Consider the following 20,084-nt stretch of genomic DNA (forward strand, 5'->3'; position numbering starts at 1 on the left):
GAACTTCTGCACAGCAGAAGAAACTATCAGCAGAGTGAGCAGACAACCTACAGAATGGAAGAAAATATTTGCAAACTATGTATCTGACAAAGGTCTAATATCCAGCATCTATAAGGAAGTTGAACAAATTTACAAGAGAAAAACAATCCCATTAAAAAGTGGGCAAACGACATGAACAGAAATTTTTCAAAGGAAGATATGTATGCAGCCAACAAAATATGAAGGAAAGCTCAATATCACTGATCATTCGAGAAATGCAAATCAAAATCACAATGAGATACCATCTCACACCAATCAGGATGGCTATTAATAAAAAGTCAAAAAATAACAGATGCTGATGAGATTGTAGAAAAAAAGGAACATTTAATACACTGTTGGTGGGAGTGTAAATTAGTTCAACCATTGTGGAAAGCAGTATGGAGATTGCCCAGAGAGCTAAATATAGAACTACTGGCTGGGCACGGTGGCTCCTGCCTGTAATCCCAACACTTTCGGAGGCTGAGGTGGGAGAATCATTTGAGGCCAGGAGTTCGAGACCAGCCTGGCCAACATGGCAAAACCCCAAAATACAAAAATTAGCCAAGCATGGTGGCACATGCCTGTAATCCCAGCTACTCAGGAGGCCAAGGCACGAGAATCACTTGAACCTGGGAGCAGGGAGATTGCAGTGAGCTGAGATCGCGCCACTGTACTCCAGCTTTGGCAACACAGTGAGACGGTCTCAAAAAATCCGAAAACAAAAAGAAAAAACCAGAACTACCATTCAACCCAGCAATCCCATTGCTGGGTATATACCCAAAGGAATAGAAATAATTCTACCATAAAGACACATGCATGCGAATGTTCATTGCAGCACTATTCACAATAGCAAAGACATGGAATCAACCTAAATGCCCATCGATGACAGATTGGATAAAGAAAATGTGGTAATATACACCATGGAATACTATGCAGTCATTAAAAAGAATGAGATCATATATTTTGCAGGAACATGGATGGAGCTGGAGGCTATTATCCTTAGCAAACTAACACAAGAACAGAAAGCCAATTACCACATGTTCTCACTTATAAGTGGGAGCTAAATGACGAGAACTTATGAACACAAAGAAGGAAACAACAGACACAGCGGTCTACTTGAGCATGGAGGGTGGTAGGAGGGAAAGGAGCAGGAAAGATAACTATTGAGTACTGGGTTTAATACCTGGGTGGTGAAATAATCCGTGCAACTAACCCTAGTGACACAAGTTCACCTATGTAACAAACCTTCACATTTACCCCTGGACCTAAAATACAAGTTTGGGGTTTTTTTAAGAAAATATTTCTAATGAAAATGAACCTCAAATCATGTTATGTCCTAATCTGATTTTCAGAAGTATGCCTACCAAGGAGTATGCCCACACAATGCTTATGTGAGACAAGTAGCTTTGATCCTTCAGCCTGTAGGCGTCTAGAGAGGCACTGGCCAAGGCTTCCTACAACTAAAACCTCAAAGATAGCCCCAAGTAGAAAAATATCCAGTTGAAAAATTAGAAGCGAACACTCTGTAAATGATTCTTCCTCTTTAATTTCTAACTAAGAATCAAAGCATGATTGCATATTATTTCATAGCCAGGGATAAAAGATTCCCCCAACTGAGCATTTCCGGATAAGTCACTCAGGTAACATCCACAATGAAAGGTAAGTATTGTCATCTGCCATTAAATCATCTGCCATTAAATCATTAAATCTTTAATGATTAAAGAAGGTTTGTTAATGTTCTTTGGGTTGGTCCTCAGATTAGTGCAATTTTGTCATAGTCCATTCAGGCCACTGTTATACAACACCAATAATTAGGTAACTTCTAAACAACAGAGATGTATTTCTCATAGTTTAGAGGCTGAAAAGTCCGAGAACAAGGCACCAGTAGAGTTGGTGCCTGGTGAGGGCCTGCATTCTGGTTCATAGATGGCACCTTCTTGTTCTGTCCTCATATAGTGAAAAAGGTGACTAAACTCAGTCAGGCATCTTTGATAAAGACACTAATTCCATTTTAATCACTTAATCGCCTCCTTTGGGACCTCGTCACCGGCAGCTTGGGAGCTAGGATTCCAACACATGACTTCTAGGGAGGGACACATACATTCAGACCATAACAGTTTCTTTACCTGTTAACATCTATAAAAATCAAAAGGACATGTTCTTGTAAATATAAACAATGGTAAACAATTTGAAAATTTAGATGTTTGGATAAATTAGGAAAGCCAAATAGAGTTACTGTGAAGAATATGACATTTGAGATTTTTAAAACTTAACTTTGAAATATGTGAATGGGGGATCTTTTCTCATTAGTACAAATGAGGATGGTCCTTTCTGAACTGATTAAAACATAGGTTCCATTAAATTTGAAGGAATCTAAATTATAAGCAACAGTTTTAAAGGCATTGCATTTCGATCTTAACTATACTTTACATATGTTATTTATAGTATGGAATAATGGAGGAGATTAGAATTTTAAGCTCTTGGTTTTATTAGTTTTGAAATTTTAGAGCTTCTGAGATTTCTAATTCTGCTTATGTGATCATTTTGAAGTGAGCATTGCATTTCTCAAATTTCAGCTGATAAAACTAATGTATTTGTCATGAATAAAAATGTATATTTGTATTCAAATATTAATGAATGTATAAGAAATTGTAACACTGGGTAAGTGAAGACCTGGTTTTTGGCAAAGTTTAAAGGTAAGAACTCTGGAGGAGTTCTATTGCCAGTCTGGTGGAGTAAGTACTTAAGATTAACCTTCCCACAGATAACAACTAAAAAGCTACAAAATACATACATGCATGCATGCACGCATACATACATACATACCTGCCTGCCTGAAATTCTCAGGGGAGTGAACAAAAGCCGATTTTGTAGGGGAGTCAAATTTTGGAAAGTGAGATGGGCATAGGGTGAGTTTTTCATTTTTAGACTTTAACCTGAGGAAAAATTGTGGAACAGGAAAGCTAAAGCTTCTTTGGAAAACTCAGATCTCTGTGTCCTGAGAAACCAGAGGAGAGTGTCTAGGGCAGCCATCACTGCTGGGAAATGAGGTGGGTATTCCTAGAAAGGAAAACGCCAGAAAAGGGGAGCTCCAGCTTTCATGTGGAAACTTTGCTTGGGTATCTGGCTAACTCCTGAATGAAAGTAATGCACAGGGCAACCTCAAAGCACCTTGCAGCTAAATAGTAAGCACTATGCTGAAATTTGATTTCCACCTGAATTGTGATAGACTCTGCAGTTTTACTCTGCCTGAGTTAATTGCCTGTCACAACAAAACCATCAACATTCTGTAGAGGAATATGACAGAATCCAGAGTTTCAAAACAAACAAAAAAAATCACAATGTCCAGAATACAATCTAAAATTGCTCAACCAATGAAGAATAAGGAAAACATGACCCATATTCAAGGGGAAAGGCCAACACCCAAATGATTCAGATGTTGGAATCATCAGACAAGGACTTAAGGCAGCTATTATAAATGTGCTTATTGAGGTCAAGAAAAATAAAACGATAAGAAATATCAGAAGAGAAATAGAAAACATAGAAAATAACCAAGTAGAAATATCAGAACTTAAAGGTAAAATATGTGAAAAGAAATTCACGTACTGGGCTTAATAACATAATGGAGATAACAGAGGAAATAATTAATGAACTTGAAGATAGACAATAGAAATTATCCAATATGAAGAAAATATATAAAGAAGTGTACAATCCTAGGGACCATTTAGTTCTAAAATATGTGTAGAGTTCAAGAAGAGGCAAGAGGGAGAGATTTGCGTTTGAAAGAAGAATAAACTCTAAAAATTCTAAAACTGCTAATTATTTTTGATTGATGTAAAATAAATGTGTTTAACCTGAATTAAGGGTCTTCGTCGTCTCATGTCAGTGCATATACTAGAGTTTTTTTTGTTTTTTGTTTTTTTTTGAGATGGAGTTTCACTTTTGTTGCCCAGGCTGGAGTACAGTGGTGTGATCTCAGCTCACTGCAGCCTCTGCCTCCCAGGTTCAGGCAATTCTCCTGCCTCAGCCTGCCAAGTAGCTGGTATTACAGGCACCTGCCACCACGCCTGGCTAATTTTTTGTATTTTTAGTAGAGATGGGGTTTTGCCATGTTGGCCAGGCTGGTCTCGAAATCCTGGCCTCAGGTGATCCTCCCACCTCGGCTACCCAAAGCGTTGGGATTACAAGCGTGATCCACCGCGCCCAGTCTATTACAGACTTTTTGATGCATGATAAAGTGTTCTACTTGAAAAACATTACATTGTTTAACTTGTATTTATGAAAATGCCTGTATTTTTCTTTTAGTGAAAAATTAATTTATTTTCAGTATGATAATTTCTTATTTTATTTAATAAGATTATGGAGCAAATGCCCAGAAGGGTAGAGAAAATGGTTTTTCTATCTCAGATGTGGGGGAAAAATGGGACAGAGAATTTTGCCCAACATATTTGTTATCTGATTGCAGTGGGACATCTCTTGGTCAATTTAATGCATGTTTTTAAAAAAATTCCTGTTCCAGTTAAGAGTCCTCTCCCTTCCTTTTTAGTCATAGATAAAATCATTTATATGTATATATGATTGTATGTTCTTAGAATTGTGAGACTGTGACTGTGGAGAAAGCAGGCTTATGATTCAAGTTCTAAGTCGGTTTAAGGTGTCTCCTTATTCTGCCACCAGCCTGGAGATGAACAGAGTCACCCATTTTAGGCACACTGCCTTCCTCTCCTTCCCTCCCTTTCTCAGATAATATCTATTTTAGGTGGTTTTTTAAAAATCAGTTTTAGCATTTTATCAGGCAGAGTGTGCATGTAGGATTTCTGGAGTTATGTATTACACAAAAGTGGGGAAATGACTCCTACACAGCCCTCAGATTAGATATTCAGATTAAAAGGAAATTCGGAAAGAAAAATAAAACATTGTAGTTCACTCAGCAAGCCTCTCACTGTCCTACTTGGGGATCCATAGATTTGTTTGCAAGATGGATTTTTTCTTTAATGTTTTTAAAGTCATTATTATTATCCAGTTAGAAGTAGTAACAAAGGAAAAAATATCTAAGAGCATTGTTTCCTGTCTCCACATCCCAACATCATGCCCTAGAGAAAACTTTTTTATTTTTTTTAACAGTTTCTGTTTTTAGTTCTCTGGTTTCCATTATAATTGCAGATAAAATATTTTTTCTCTTTCTTAATTTATTCATTTTAGACAGTATCCATTGACTCCCCAATTTGAATAATGACAATTTCGCTCATTTGTCTCATAACTCTCTCTGCTCTTTCTTAATGTATATCTCTTATTACTTTTTTTTTTTTTTTTTTTTTGAGATGGTGTCTTGCCCTATCGCCCGAACTGGAGTGCAGTGGCCCGATCTCAGCTCACTGCAAGCTCCGCCTCCTCGGTTCAGCCATTCTCCTGCCTCAGCCTCCCGAGTAGCTGGGACTACAGGCGCCCGCCACCTCGCCCAGCTAGTTTTTTGTATTTTTTAGTAGAGACGGGGTTTCACTGCGTTAGTCAGGATGGTCTCGATCTCCTGACCTTGTGATCCACCTGTCTTGGCCTCCCAAAGTGCTGGGATTACAGGCTTGAGCCACCGCGCCTGGCCTGTTTTTTTTTTTTTATTTATTTTTTAAACCTCAAATAATTGTGAAAGTTCTCTGCATCCTCATTTCACAGATTCTATTCAAACTCTACTTTAATATAAGAATATGTATACTCTTAACCCTTTCTACACTGTTTATCCCTCCCTTTCTTGTTGTAACTTGTATCAGCTATAGCTTATACTTTCACATTGTCAGGATTAGTAATATTTATGTTCTGTCTTGCAACCACAATTGTAGTTGACTACAGGATGACTATAAACTTTGAAAACCAATACATAGCACTTAGCTTAGAGGACCATGTAAATATTGTTTGATACTGGCCTAAGTAGTGTGTTAGATTTTGTGTCCTTCTGTAACTGATGCAATATAAAATCACCTGGGCCATTCTAAGGAATGTTTCTAGAATTAAGGTCAATTAGAATGCTTTTCTTATATACTATATATTAAATTCATGTCACATTATTTTATATTTGGACCCACAGTTGTGCATTTCAACATTATTTTCCTGGAGTTTCTAATTGCCGTATCTCTTTATTTGCATTATTTGCTTTTATATCTCCTTCCCCTTACGTACACACACATCTCTAGATTGCACCTTTACTTCTATTGACTTTCTTTTCTGGAGACCTCTCTCTTAAAAGACTTCAGTGTTTATTTTCCAATCTGACTGATTACCCTTTAGGCATACTTTGATGCAATTATCCTAAGATTTTCAGATAATATTTCCCGGGATCCAGTATCTTTTGGATTCTAGGACTTCTTTTTCTTGATTTTTTCCCTTATTTTGCTTGAGTATATTCTTAATTTTTTTGAGAAAAATAGTTAAATTCTCTGAGACCTTACATATCTGAATATGTATTTATTCTGCCATTACATAAATTGATAGTTTGGACAAGTATAGAATTCTAAGTTGAACTATTCATTTTCATCTGGCATCCCTTGTGGCTGTTGAGAAGTCTGATGCCAGACTAATCCTCATTCCTTTTAGTTGGCTTGTTTTATTCTCTCTGAAACCTTTTAAGATTTCCCCTTCATCGTTGATGTTTTGAAATGTTACAAGCATTTAATAGATTCTTCTTGATAGTCAATGGCTTTTTCAGTCTGAATATGTTTTTCTTCCTTTCTAGAAAATTTTCTTCTACACATTTCTTCAATAAATTATTCCCTTTGTTCTTCTCTGTTTTCCCTTTATTTGACTCCTTTTACTCTGATGTTAGACTTCATGTTTTGGCTCTAAGAGTCTCTTACATTTTTGGCCATTCTCTTTAATATTGCAGGCTCTTTTTACATATTACAGATTCTTTGTTTTCTATTCACACTTAAGAGAAAAGAAAGAGTAGCTTGGTGAGGTTTTATCTGTTATTAACTTCTCCCCATCTTCTCCCCATAATATTTTGAAATAAATCTCAGACATCACATAATTTCCTTCGCAAATATTTTATTATATATCTCTGTATGGGCTTTTAAAAAAATATAACCACAATACCATTAGCACACCTAAAATTACTTAATATCATTACCTAACCAGTAACTATTCACATTTCTAATTGCTTAATAATTACCATTAATACTTTTTATTTTGTTTGATTGAATTAGGATCTAAGTAAGGTCTAAGAATTGCTGTTGGTTGATAGGCCTTTTAAGTCTCTCTCTTTTGTTCTTACAAGCTACTGCTCTCTCTTTTTTCTTTTTATTGCAATTTAATTGTTGAAGAAATTGGATTAGTTGTCTTATAAATTTCCCACAGTCTGAATTTCACTGATTATATCCCTGCAGTGTCCTTTAATATTTTCCACGGAGTTTATCCTTTTAACTCCTGGAATTTTATAATATTATTCAACTATTTGACATAATTCCTAACATTTCTCATTAAATCTTTATATGATTTCAAGTCTCCTTAAAACTCTTTTTATAATAAATGAGAAAAAAGAATCCGATCATTTGTTTGAGACTTTGTACAGATGTGTTTAACTTAATCTGATCCAGTTCTGTGTGGCCTTGTAACTGAAAATCTAGTTAAATGGTAGTTTCCCCAAGGGACTAGATGCTTAGACTTACTAGTAAACATGAAAAGTATTTTTTGCAAAAAGACCCTTGTAGGCAATTGCCACAGACCCCTGAACTGTGATAAAATAAAATTTTGCATTAAAATGAAAAAATATTTTTTAAATTTGACCCTTAAGAAATTAATAAATGAGAACCAGGCTTATTGGAAGTAGGATCACAGCCTCATATATGTTGACATATAAAATATTATATTAGCCATACAAAATTTCTCAGCCTTTTTAGCATGCTGATGTCAGAAATGGTGTAAATGGGAGAGATGTCAACTCTTTCATGCTGCTTTCACTTCTGGTTATTTTTGTGTAGCAGCTTTCATGGATGGAGTCCATTCTTGTCCTTGCCTAATCATTTTTCTTGGATGATATGTAGCATTACAAAAGAATTATTATCTTAATGAATCAAGAATGTCCTCCCTATTTGTTTTCTGCCATAGGTAAAGTGGGAAGGATTAGAACCTTCAAGGTGAAATGTCAAACTAGAAATTTCCTTTTATAATCTGCTTGTGTTCACCTTGGTTTTAGGAGCCGGGAATCCCAAGTGCAAAATCGCAATTGTTTTGGGAAGAACTCAAAATACTTCTGTCTCCAGGTAATTAAACAATTCTAATTCTGATTGAGAAACTTGTGTATGAATGAGTCAATCTTTCCTCCTATCTATGTAATTTACTTAAAATTCACTGGACTCACAAATCATAATATAAAATATGAGAGTAAATGTCATATATTTGTATTTCACAAGTATTTTCTAACAGGTGTATTTGGAAAACATTTTAGGGAGTATTGCTGAACATTCTTCACTGTGGAATTTTCAGTATTAGAAAGTGTTGCTAAATTATCAAAGCTGTTTGGATTAAATTATCAGACCTAAATTTTTTCAGACCTGTGTAATGAAGTGATTAAATGTTTAGCTCAAAGGCAATAATCTTGAAATGTTTAATTATGTAAGTTTCCAGTTACCACTGTTGAGCAGTGAGAAGCCTCAAACAACTCATTTATTTTCAAATCATTGTTTTGGTTCCAGATCACAGCCCGCATCAGACTATGGTGGCATATGTCTTTTACACAGTTCCCATTCCAGTCATCACTGCTTGCATGATTACATGAAAACATCAAAAAGACAGTTGTGACTCTGCTTATTATCGGTTTTGTTTTTCTTCTTTGCAAACTTTTTCTAACATGATTTTTCTTTTGACTAGACACAAACAGCACAGCATGATTCTTGTTCCCATGAACACACCTGGAGTAGAAATAATAAGGCCTTTGTCAGTTTTTGGCTACATAGGTAGGTATTCAATAAATATGACCATGCATTAGCAAGCAGGAAAGCTAGAATATGCAGTAACATTGAAGGCAATAGTATTTTAATGCATGAGATAGATTCTTAGATATTCCTTTGTCTCTGACAACTGTCTTAATAAAATTGCTGGTGGAGTTCAGAGTAGAGCCAATAAAAAGAAATAGTATAGCATTCTACCTCATTTTGTTTACTTTTTGGGAAAGGGCAGATTGTATTTAAGGAAGAGCAACTCTACCAGTCTTCTCTCTGTCATTCATAAAAATGGATTAATGCACAGATAATCCACAATAAAATTATTTTTGTCTCCAATTTTAGCCCTCTTAATCAACTTACAAGAACTGTTAAAAAGCAATTAGTTTTTGACTTGAGTGCAAAACTCTTCCTTCCTCTGCCCTTGGGTGGGATTTCTAAGAAGCAAATATCCATTTGTTTCCTGCCATCTACCATGGCACGTGTTCATTGTGTCCAATAAATATTTGCTAAGATCACTCTCTTAGCAAGTATTTGCTTAGCCACCACGCCCAGCTAATTTTTGTATTTTTAGTAGAGATGGGGTTTCACCGTGTTGGCCGGGCTGGTCTCGAATTCCTGACCTTAGGTAATCCACCCTCCTCAGCCTCCCAAAGTGCTGGGATTACAGGCATGAGCCACTGGGCCCGGCCCCTGGCTTTCTTTTTATCATTGAATATGACTAATGAATATGTTCAAGCAGCAGATATAAGACTTGTAGTTTTATAGAATCACTTATCAGTAAGATGCAGCTGTAGGGTGTACCACAGGGTAAGCATAGGTGGCAAGATGGGATGAGCAAGCTTGCTGGAGAAAATTGCATGTAGGAAATTGTTGGGTTGCCGAGAAACAGCCTCAAAGATACCAAAAATGCATTTATAATATAGTTGAACTGCACATAGTTTCCATTGCAGAGGCTACATTTGAATATTCAGTATGAAAATTTTACTAGCACCTCTCCAACTCCCTGTGTCCAAGGCCAAAAGAAACAGTAAGGAGAAGGCTGATTATTGTCTCTTCTAACAGGAAAAGGGAGTAGCATTAACATGAGATTATCTCTAGAACTTGGCAGGGAAAAGAGGTAATGCAAAGATAAAATGTGAACGTGTTCCTGGCCTCAGTGATTCAAATGCCAGTGTTTTCAAGAGACGAACACACAGTGGAACAAGTGTAGACTGGGAGTAAACCTGTCCATTTTCTGTATCATCACTAATGCCAAGCCTGCTCTTTCCCCTCAAGCAGATCCTTCTCATCTTTAGGCGCTGGTTTCCACAATGATAAAATTAGAAACTTGGATTACATTACTCATTTTTAATTTTTGAAACATTGAAACTTTTTTCCATGCAAATATTTTGGAACCCCATATGTAAAATATTTCAAAGAAGCAGCAATAATAAAACAAACAAAATACTCTGGCTCTAGCTATGGAGCCTAGTCTTCCTTTTTCCTAGCTCTCTGCAATTGTACTTCAGAGAATGAATTAGAAAACGTTTGGATGAAAGAGTTTCTCTTCTTGAACAATTGATGAGTTTTGTGGGCTGCTGGGTCCTGGGGGTTCAGGGCTGAGGCTTACTTTGGAATGTTCATGCCATATGGATCTTTGAAATCCTATTTTCTTCAAGTAATTATATTTCAGCAGATTAAGTATATGTGACACTTCTCTAGTCAACTCCTTTTGCTCTTTAAAATTTTATTTTCTATTTTATAGATAATTTTCATGGAGGACATTTTGAGATCCATTTTAATCAAGTGCGAGTTCCCGCCACAAATCTAATACTAGGTGAGTTGAATTTGGAAATGATTCTTCAGTATTGTATATTAATATTTTCAGCTCTAAATCTGGAAAAGATAAGTCTTTCCACATTTAGACCTGGAGTCTATCTTGATTTAGATATTAGGTTGGTGCAAAAGTAATTGCAGTTCAAAAACCACAATAACTTTTGCACCAAGGTAATTGCGGTTTTTGGCAAAAGCCATAATTACTTTTGCACCAACCTAATACTTTCCCTTCTTGTTTACTCCATTTGTCAAGGGAAAGTTTTCTATTTGGTGGATTTTCTTACATGGAATGGTGAGGTTTTATTTAAGTGCTGGATGTGGTTTTGTATATCACGTCAATTGAAAAGATAACTTAACATGAAAATTATACAATTCAGAGCAACACACTTTCTCCTAGAACATGATCTGTAGGCCTCTATTTGTTTTAAGGAAACCTCAGTACTTTATGAATTCAAGTCTTAGATATAAGTTAGAAGCATAAATAACTTCAAACACTGTATGCCATCCTCTTGCTTATTAGTATCCTATATCCCTTTCAAAGAACATCTAGAATACTACCTCTTTCAGGAATGTTTTTGTGTTCATCCCATCCATTCACCAAGCCCCTGATACCTGCCAGGCCCTAAGGTTGTAATGATGAACAGAAAATCTCTTCCTCCTTTGCCTTTCTTTGTTTCTCTCTATATCCCTTACCCTTGCCCGCTCTTCTGGATTCTAAACTCCTAGTATAGGGACTATGTGTTATTCCAAATTTGTATCTATTGCAGCACTAATAAAATAGCTTATGCATAGTATATACTTAAGAGACAGTTCTTAAATTTGAAATGTTTAATGGTGGTGGTTTCAAAAACATAGAAATCAAAATTCCCATGAATTCATAGTGAACCTTATTATAGAACTGACTTTTTTTCACCAGAAAGCCATTTTTATTAAGGGCAGCTCATCACTTTCCCAGGATTTGTATAAATAACAAAAGGAATGGGCTAGGCCATTTTCACATTCCCGCTTTATTTCCCCTTTCTTCCCAGGTGAAGGTAGGGGATTTGAAATTTCCCAAGGCCGCCTTGGACCTGGCAGAATCCACCACTGTATGAGAACAGTAGGTTTGGCGGAACGTGCTTTGCAGATCATGTGTGAGCGAGCAACACAAAGGGTAGCCTTCAAGAAGAAGTTGTATGCACATGTAAGGATGATTACTTATTTGAATTTATTGTAGCCTGGTGCACTACACTAACATTGAACAAAAACATTACTTGCGACGGAGAGACTTTCTCTACATGAACCGCGTGATCCTTTTCAATAAGGCGTATTTATGTCTGTATTTAAATATAGTCTGATGAGAGGTATTTATCTTTGTGAAAAATTAAGTAGTTCTTAAAATGCTTCAACACCTCTGCACACAAGAGTGTAGACAGTTCCTTCAACTTTCTCAGATTCTTGTTCTCTAGAGAACCTGAACATTAGAGCTCCCTGTGGACATGAAGGAGCTGTCATAAGGAAGAAGGATTTGCATTGTCCTTTGGTTTCCTAGAAGGAATTAGGACGCGTAAGTGTAAAGATGTAGGAAAACAGCCCAAAACTCAGGGAAAGGAGAAACATGCTAATAAACATAAAAGTGGAATCAGCTTCTTCAGGAGGACTTGAGTTCTGCCACTGGAGAAACACAAGTAGAAATGGAACCAACATTTTGTGAGATATTCATGATTTTTTGAATTTTCATCTATAAATTATATACTACTGAGTCTGTTGTTACAAATCACTGTAAACATAGTTACATGTGGGCCATATAATAAAAATTAGGAAATATGGCCAGGTGCAGTGGCTCACACCTGTAATCCCAGCACTTTGGGAAGCCAAGGTGGGTGGATTGTCTGAGCTCAGGAGTTTGAGACCAGCCTGGGCAACATGGTAAAACCCTGTCTCTACTAAAATTTAAAAAAAAAAAAAAAAATTACCCGGGCATGGTGGCATGCGCCTGTAGTCCCAGCTACTTGGGAGGCTGAGGCAAGAGTATTGCTTGAACCCAGGAGATGGAGGTTGCAGTGAGCCAAGATCATGCCACTGCACTGCAGCCTGGTGACAGAGTGAGACTCTGTCTCCAGAAAAAGAAAAAAAAATTAGGAAATATGTATTGAGAGGAATTAGAAGGTATTATTTCAGACTTCCTTGAAAAGTCTTTTACAGAGAAGTAGGATATCCAAATCATCTCCCTTCTAAGTTTTAAGAAGGCTAGAAGAACTATTATTAAATGTTCACTCTTTATTTTTGCTAATATGTTAGTGTTAGGTCAAATCTGTGGTGATGGAATTGTATTTGTGTTTGCTGCACATGTATATTTTAGTACGTCAGTCTCCTTGTACATTTTTGGCTATCCTATAAAATTTGCAGTATATTTTTTTACCTTAAATGTTTATAATCTATGTTTGCTTTTTGTAAAGTATTATTCAGCATGTATATGATTTATTTGTATAGGTTTTTGACTGAAAAACTACAGCCTGCTTTATGACCCTACACCTGGGAATAATTTGTCGGGAGCCCTTTTAGTATACAGCAAAGGCAAGGGTTCAGCTGTTGGGTGGGCACTGTGGAAGGAGGTGAGAAAGTTTGACCTTCTGGGGCCATGGATATAGCCCCTGATGCTGTTGAAAAAGGATGAAGATGTGCTGAGGGCACCAACCATTACTTCTTACCCTTTTGTCAAGCTTGCGTGCAAACCCTGGAGCAGGGTGAAGGGAGGTCACAGTAAAGTCGACAGACAAGCATCTCGAATGCACAAAAGCACTCTGTGCAAGTGCTGCTTTCATGAGTGGTGTTTTAAAACTGCACTAGTAAAAATTTTCCCTTCCACCTTTTAAAGTTAATGCTTCACGCAGAGCAAGCCTGGCTTTTTAACAAATATGACTGTCTTCACTGGAAACTTCTCACATCTGGCACAAATAACGTGATCTGGCAGAAGCAAAAAGATGTGTGAGCATGTCATAAGCAAACATCTGGGCCAGCTTTTTTATTTTAATTTGTGAAAGGAACATTTCATTTCTTTGAATTTGAAGACTCCTTCCAGCTGCCTTCTAATTTACTCCAGGCTGTAACAAAAAATTCTCCATCCCATTTCTGTCTCAGGAAATATATTTGGCATTTCCCTGGAGCACCTAGTTTCTACCCATTTAATGCTTTTCAGCAAATCTAGGGTCTATAGAAACCCTGCTGAGAATACCTCCTTTATTCTAAAGCTGAGAAGTAAATGTCTTTTAAGTCTGCTCATGAAGTTATAAAAGTTATAACTACCCTGTTTTACAGCCATCAAAAAATATTTATTCACCACTAGCAACTTGTTTGAAATTAATTCAGAGCCATGTTTCAACCTCTAGGGTAGTGCCATCCAAAAGAAATATACTGTGAACCTTAAATGTAATTTTAAATGTTCTAATAGCAACATTTTTAAAAAGTAAAAAGAAAAAGATGGAATTAATTTTAATAATATATTTTATTTAACCCAATATGTCAAAAATACTATTTCAACATGAAATCAATATAAAAATTATTAATGAGATACTTTATATTTTAACATTTGTTCTTCTGTATGGGTGCATATTTTATACTTATAGTACATCTCAGTTCAGACTAGGTATATTTCAAATGCTCATTAGCCACATATGGGTAGTGGCTATCATGTTGAACATCACTGCTTTAGGGAAACTCTAATCAAATATCCTCTGTTGAAGGGCAAACATGACCAGCATAAAAATGGCTAAGGTGTGCATGTTCTCACTCATCAGTGGAGAGTTGAACAATAAGAACACATGGACATGGGGAGGGGAACAACACACACGGGGGCCAGTTGGAGGGTCGGGGCAAGGAGAGGGAGAGCATTAGGACAAATAGCTAATGCATGCAGGGCTTACAACCTAGATGGCGTGTTGGTAAATGTAGCAAACCACCATGGCACCTGCATACCTATGTAACCTACACGTTTTGCACTTGTATCCCGGAACTTAAAATAATAAAAAAGAAGAAAAGAAATGACAATAAAAGGATAATTAAATGTGAAAAAAATGGCTAAGGTGTAAGGAAGGGGCCCAGTTTCAATCTCCTGCATATGGCTAGCCAATTATCCTAGCACCGTTTTTTGAATAAGGGCGTCCTTTCTCTGTTGCTTGTTCTTGTCACCTTTGTCAATGATCAGATGGTTGTAGGTATGTGGCCCCATTTCTGGGCTCTCTGTTGTTACATTGGTCTATGTACCTGTTTTTGTAACAGTACCATGCTGTTTTGGTTACTGTAGCCTTGTAGTATAGTTTGAAGTCAAGTAGCATGATGGCTCCCACTTTGTTCTTTTTGTTTAGGATTGCCTTGGCTATTTGGGCTCTTTCTTGGTTCCATATAAATTTTAAAATAGTTTTTCCTACTTCTGTGAAGAATGTCATTGGTAACTTGATAGGAATAGCAGTGAATCCATAAATTGCCCCAGGCAGTATGGTCATTTTAATGATATTGATTCTTCGTATCCATGAGCATGGAATGTTTTTCCATTTGTTTATGTCATCTCTGATTTCTTTGGGCACTGTTTCATAGTTCTCCTTGTAGAGATTTTTTACCTCCCTGGTTAGCTCTATTCCTAGGTATTTTATTCTTTTTGTGGCAATTGTGAATGGGATTGCATTCCCAATTTGGCTCTTGGGGAGTGCTAGTGATTTTTGTTTGTTGATTTTGTATCCTGAGACTTCACTGAAGTTGTTTATCAGCTTAAGAAGCTTTTGGGCTGAGACTGTGGGGTTTTCTAGATGTAGAATCATGTGTTCTGCAAACAGGGATAGTTTGACTTTCTGTCTTCCTATTTTGCTGCACTTTATTTATTTCTCTTGCCTGATTGGTCTGGCCAGGACTTCCAATACTGTATTGAATAGGAGTGGTGAGAGAGGGCATCCTTGTCTTGTACCAGTTTTTAAGGCGAATACTTCCAGTGTTTGCCCATTCAGTATGATGTTTGCTGTGGTTTTGTCATAGATGACTCTTATTATTTTGAGGTATGTTCCTCAAATACCTAGTTTATTGAGAGTTTTTAATAGAGAAGTTTAGCATTTTATCGAAAGTCTTTGAATTTTATCGAAAGTCTTTTCTGCATGTATTGAGATGATCATGTGGTTTTGTCTTTAGTTCTATGTGATGAATCAGATTTATTGATTTGCATATGTTGAACCAACCTTGCATCCCAAGGATAAAGCCTACTTGTTCATGGTGGATAAGTCTTTTGATGTGTTACTGGATTCTGTTTTCCAGTATTTTGTTGAGGATCAAAGACTTAAATGTAAAACCCAAAACTATAAAAACCCTGGAAGACAACCTAGGCAATGCCATTCTCGACATAGGAATGGGCAAAGATTTCATGATGAAGACGCCAAAAGCCATTTAAAAAAAAGCAAAAATTGATAAATGCAATCTAATTAAACTAACGAGCTTCTGCACAGCAAAAGAAACTATCAACAGAGTAAATAGACAACCTACAGAACTGGAGAAAATTTAGCAAACTATTTGCATCTGACAAAAGTCTAACATCTAAAATGTATAAGGGACTTAAACAAATTTTTTAAAAAAGCATTAAGAAGTAGGCCAAAGACATGAACAGACACTTCAAAAGAAGACAGACGTGTGGCCAACAAGCATATGAAAAAAAAGCTAAAAATCACTGATCATTAGAGAAATGCAAATCAAAACCACAATGAGATACTATCTAACACTAGTCAGAATGGCTGTTATTAAAAAGTCAAAAAATAACAGATGCTAGTGAGGTTGTGGAGAAAAAGGAAGGCTTATACACTCTTGGTAGGAGTTCAACCATTGTGAAAAACAGTGTGAGGATTCCTCAGAGAACTTAAAACAGAAATACCATTTGACCCAGCAATCCCATTACTGGATATATACATGAAGGTATATAAGTCGTTCCATGTTCTACTATAAAGACACATGCATGCATATGTTCAGTACAGCATTATTCATAATAGTGAAGACATGGAATAAATCTAAATGCCCATCAATGATAGACTGGATAAAGAAAATGTGGTATATAAATACCATGGAACATTATGCAGCCATAAAAAGAATAAGTTGATTTCTTTTGTGGGAACATGGATAGAGCTGGAGGTCATTATCCTTAGCAAACTAACGCAGGAACAGAAAACTAAATACCACATTTTGTCACTTGTAAGTGGGAGCTAAATGAGAACACATGGGCACATAAAGGGAAATAACAGACATGGTGGCCTACCAGAGGATGGAAGGTGGGAGGAGGGAAAGGGTCGGGAAAAATAATTAATGGGTACTAGGATTAATACCTGAGTGATGAAATAATCTGTACAATAAACCCCCGTGACATGAGTTTATCTATATAACAAACTTGCACGTGTATCCCTGAATTTAAAAGTTAGAAATAAATAAAAAATAAAAAATATATGATTACCATCAGAAAAAAATAAAATAAAATATAAATATAATCTGGAAAACACAGGTATGGAAGGTTAATATGGCTTGAATCAAAGCACCGTAATTGTCTGCTGGTTTAATTCATCTTAATGAACGTTTTTTCTTCAGTGTAAACACCAATTCTGTATTTAGAATTGGAAACCAATTCTGTGTTTAGCTTAACAATAACCCGCGACACTCAGACCAACTCAGTTCTGTGTTTAGAACTGGAAACCAAAAAACTCATTAGAGCTCGCCGGATGCATTTTGTGTGCTCCCTGGGTTTCACTGAGGAATTCTGAATGTTTGGTTGCCTGTGGGACTTACGGTGAGGCTTGATTTTAATGTTTTTCCACTTACTCCCTGCTTCTCTTATAAGTTCTGACAAATTGGGAAAACTCAGAGAATGTTTTCTAAGCTAAACAAGAAGCAAGTACCATTTTTAAATTCAACTTTTCATTTTGAGGTAATTACAGTTTCACATACAGGTATAAGAACATATAGATCTCTTGAATCCTTTGCCCAGTTTCCCCAATGGTAACATCTTGCAAAACTAGAATACAGTATCAGGACCAAGATGTTGTCATGAATGTAGTCAGAATACAGAGCATTCCATTCACTACAAGGATCCTTCATGTTGCCCTTTTATAGCCACATTTAGTTTGCTTCCACCCCAGCCTTCTCATTAACTCCTGGCAACCACTAATCTGTTCTTCATTTTACAATTTTGTCATTCCAAGAATGGAATCATACAGTATGAAAACATTTGACACTGGCTGTTTTCACTCAACATAATTTCTCGGAGATTTATCTAGGTTGTGTTTATCAGTAGTTGGTTCATTTTTATTGTTCAGTAGTATTCCTTAGTCTGGATATACTACAGTTTGTTTAACTGTTTATCTGTTGAGGGACATCTGGGTTGTTTCCAGGTCTGGGCTATTGCAAATAAAGTTGCTGTAAACATTTGTGTAGGCTTTTGTGTAAATATAAGTTTTCGTTTCTCAGAGATAAATGCCCACGAGTGCAATTACTGTGTCATGTGGTAGTTGCATGTTTAGTTTTTTTGGAAACTACTAAACCTTTCTATTTTTTATTGTCACCAACTGAGTATGAGTGATTCAGTTTCTCCACATCCCCTCCAGCATATGGTGGTGTTACTACTTTTTAATTTTAGCCATTCTGATGGGTTTGTGGTTTTAAAACCATGCATTGTAGCTTTAATCTCAGTTGCCCTGTTGGTGAATCATGTTGAGCATCTTTTCATGTACTTATTTGCCATCTTATGTCCTCTTTGGTTCATGTCCTGTGTCCATATCCTAGATCACTTTTTTTACTATTGAATTTTGAGAGTTCTTTATAGATTCTAGATACTATCCTGTCAGATATGTGGTTTGTAAATATTTTCTCCTACTCTGTATCTTGTCTTTTCATCCTCTTAACCAGGTCGTTCACAGAACAAAAGTGTTTAATTTTAATGAACTCTGTCAGTTTTTCCTTTTATGGGTAATGCTTTTGGTGTCAAGTCTAATAACTCTGTCTAATCCTGTATTCTGAAGATTTTCTCCTATAATGTGTCTCTGAAAGTTTCACATTTTACATTTGTGTCTGCTTACATTTAGAGTTAATTTTTGTATGAAACTTAGGTCAAGGTTCGTTTTTTTTGTTTTGTTTTGTTTTGTTTTGCCTATGGATGTCTAATTGCTTCAGCAACATTTTTTTAAAGGCTCTCTTTCCTCCATTGAACTGTTATCGTACTTTTCTCAAAAATCAGTCAGACATTATTTGTGTGGGTTTATATGTGAGTTGTCTCTTCTGTCCTAATTAGCTATGCGTCAGTCTCTCTGCCAGCACCACACAGTCTTGATTACTGTGGTTACATAATTAATCTTCAAATAAGCTAGACTGATTCCTCTCAGGTTAGACTTCTCTTTCAAAATGTTTCAGCTCTTCTGGTTCCTTTGCCTTTGCATATGATTTAAAAATAATCTTGTCTATATCTGCAAACATTGAGAAAAATTGATATCTTTACTATGTAGAGTTTTCTATTCTGTGAACCTGGTATATCTCTCTGTTTATTTAGCTTTTCCTTGGTTTCTTTCATCATCTACACACATCATCTCATCTGTGTGTAGTTTTCAGCCTACAAGTCCTGTACATAAGTATTTCAGTTTTGAGCAATTATAATAAGTATCGTGTTTTTAACTTCAGGGTCTATTACTAGTATATAGAAGTTTAGTTTTTTGTTTTGTTTTGTTTTTGAGCTGAAGTTTCACTGTTGTTGCCCAGGCTGGAGTGCAATGGCATGATCTCGGCTCACTGCAGCCTCTGCCTCCCAGGTTCAAGCGATTCTCTGGCCTCAGCCTCCCAAGTAGCTAGGATTCAGGTGCCTGCCACCACACCTGGCTAATTTTTTTGTATTTTTAGTAGAGACAGGGTTTCACCATGTTGTATGTTTATCTTATACCCTGTGGCCTCGCTGAACTCACTTATTAGTTCTAGGAGTTTTTTGTAGATTGCTTGGGATTGTACATAGATAATCATGTCATCTGTAAATAAGGAATAGTTTTCTTTATTCTTTTCTGATATACATGCTCTTTGTCTCCTTCCTTTGTCTTACTGCACTGGCTAGAACTTCTAATACTATGTTGAATAAGAGAGGTGAGAACTGACATTCTTACCTTGTTCTCTGTCTTAGGGGAATATTAGGTATAATGTTAGCTATAGCATTTTTGTAGATGTCCTGTTGTGGATACCACCACGCCTGGCCCTATATCATTATATTTGATATATATTTCTTCTAAATGACATATAGTTGGGTCATATTTTTAATCCACTTTATCAATCTTTGTCTTTATAATAACTGAT

At 36.3% G+C, this 20,084-nt stretch overlaps 1 protein-coding gene across 1 annotated transcript in view; it reads left to right on the forward strand.

The window, feature by feature from the left end:
- Positions 1-20,084, forward strand: part of ACAD11 (acyl-CoA dehydrogenase family member 11) — a 93,138-nt gene that overhangs the window by 63,728 nt on the left and 9,326 nt on the right. Inside the window, exons 14-17 of the mRNA XM_038002880.2 lie at positions 8,201-8,267; positions 8,875-8,960; positions 10,693-10,764; positions 11,792-11,946. Coding sequence (XP_037858808.2) covers positions 8,201-8,267; positions 8,875-8,960; positions 10,693-10,764; positions 11,792-11,946 — 380 coding nt within the window. The remainder of the gene's footprint in view (positions 1-8,200; positions 8,268-8,874; positions 8,961-10,692; positions 10,765-11,791; positions 11,947-20,084) is intronic.

The sequence above is a fragment of the Chlorocebus sabaeus genome, chromosome 15 (assembly GCF_047675955.1).
Source record: "Chlorocebus sabaeus isolate Y175 chromosome 15, mChlSab1.0.hap1, whole genome shotgun sequence".
Taxonomy (NCBI): Eukaryota; Metazoa; Chordata; class Mammalia; order Primates; family Cercopithecidae; genus Chlorocebus; species Chlorocebus sabaeus.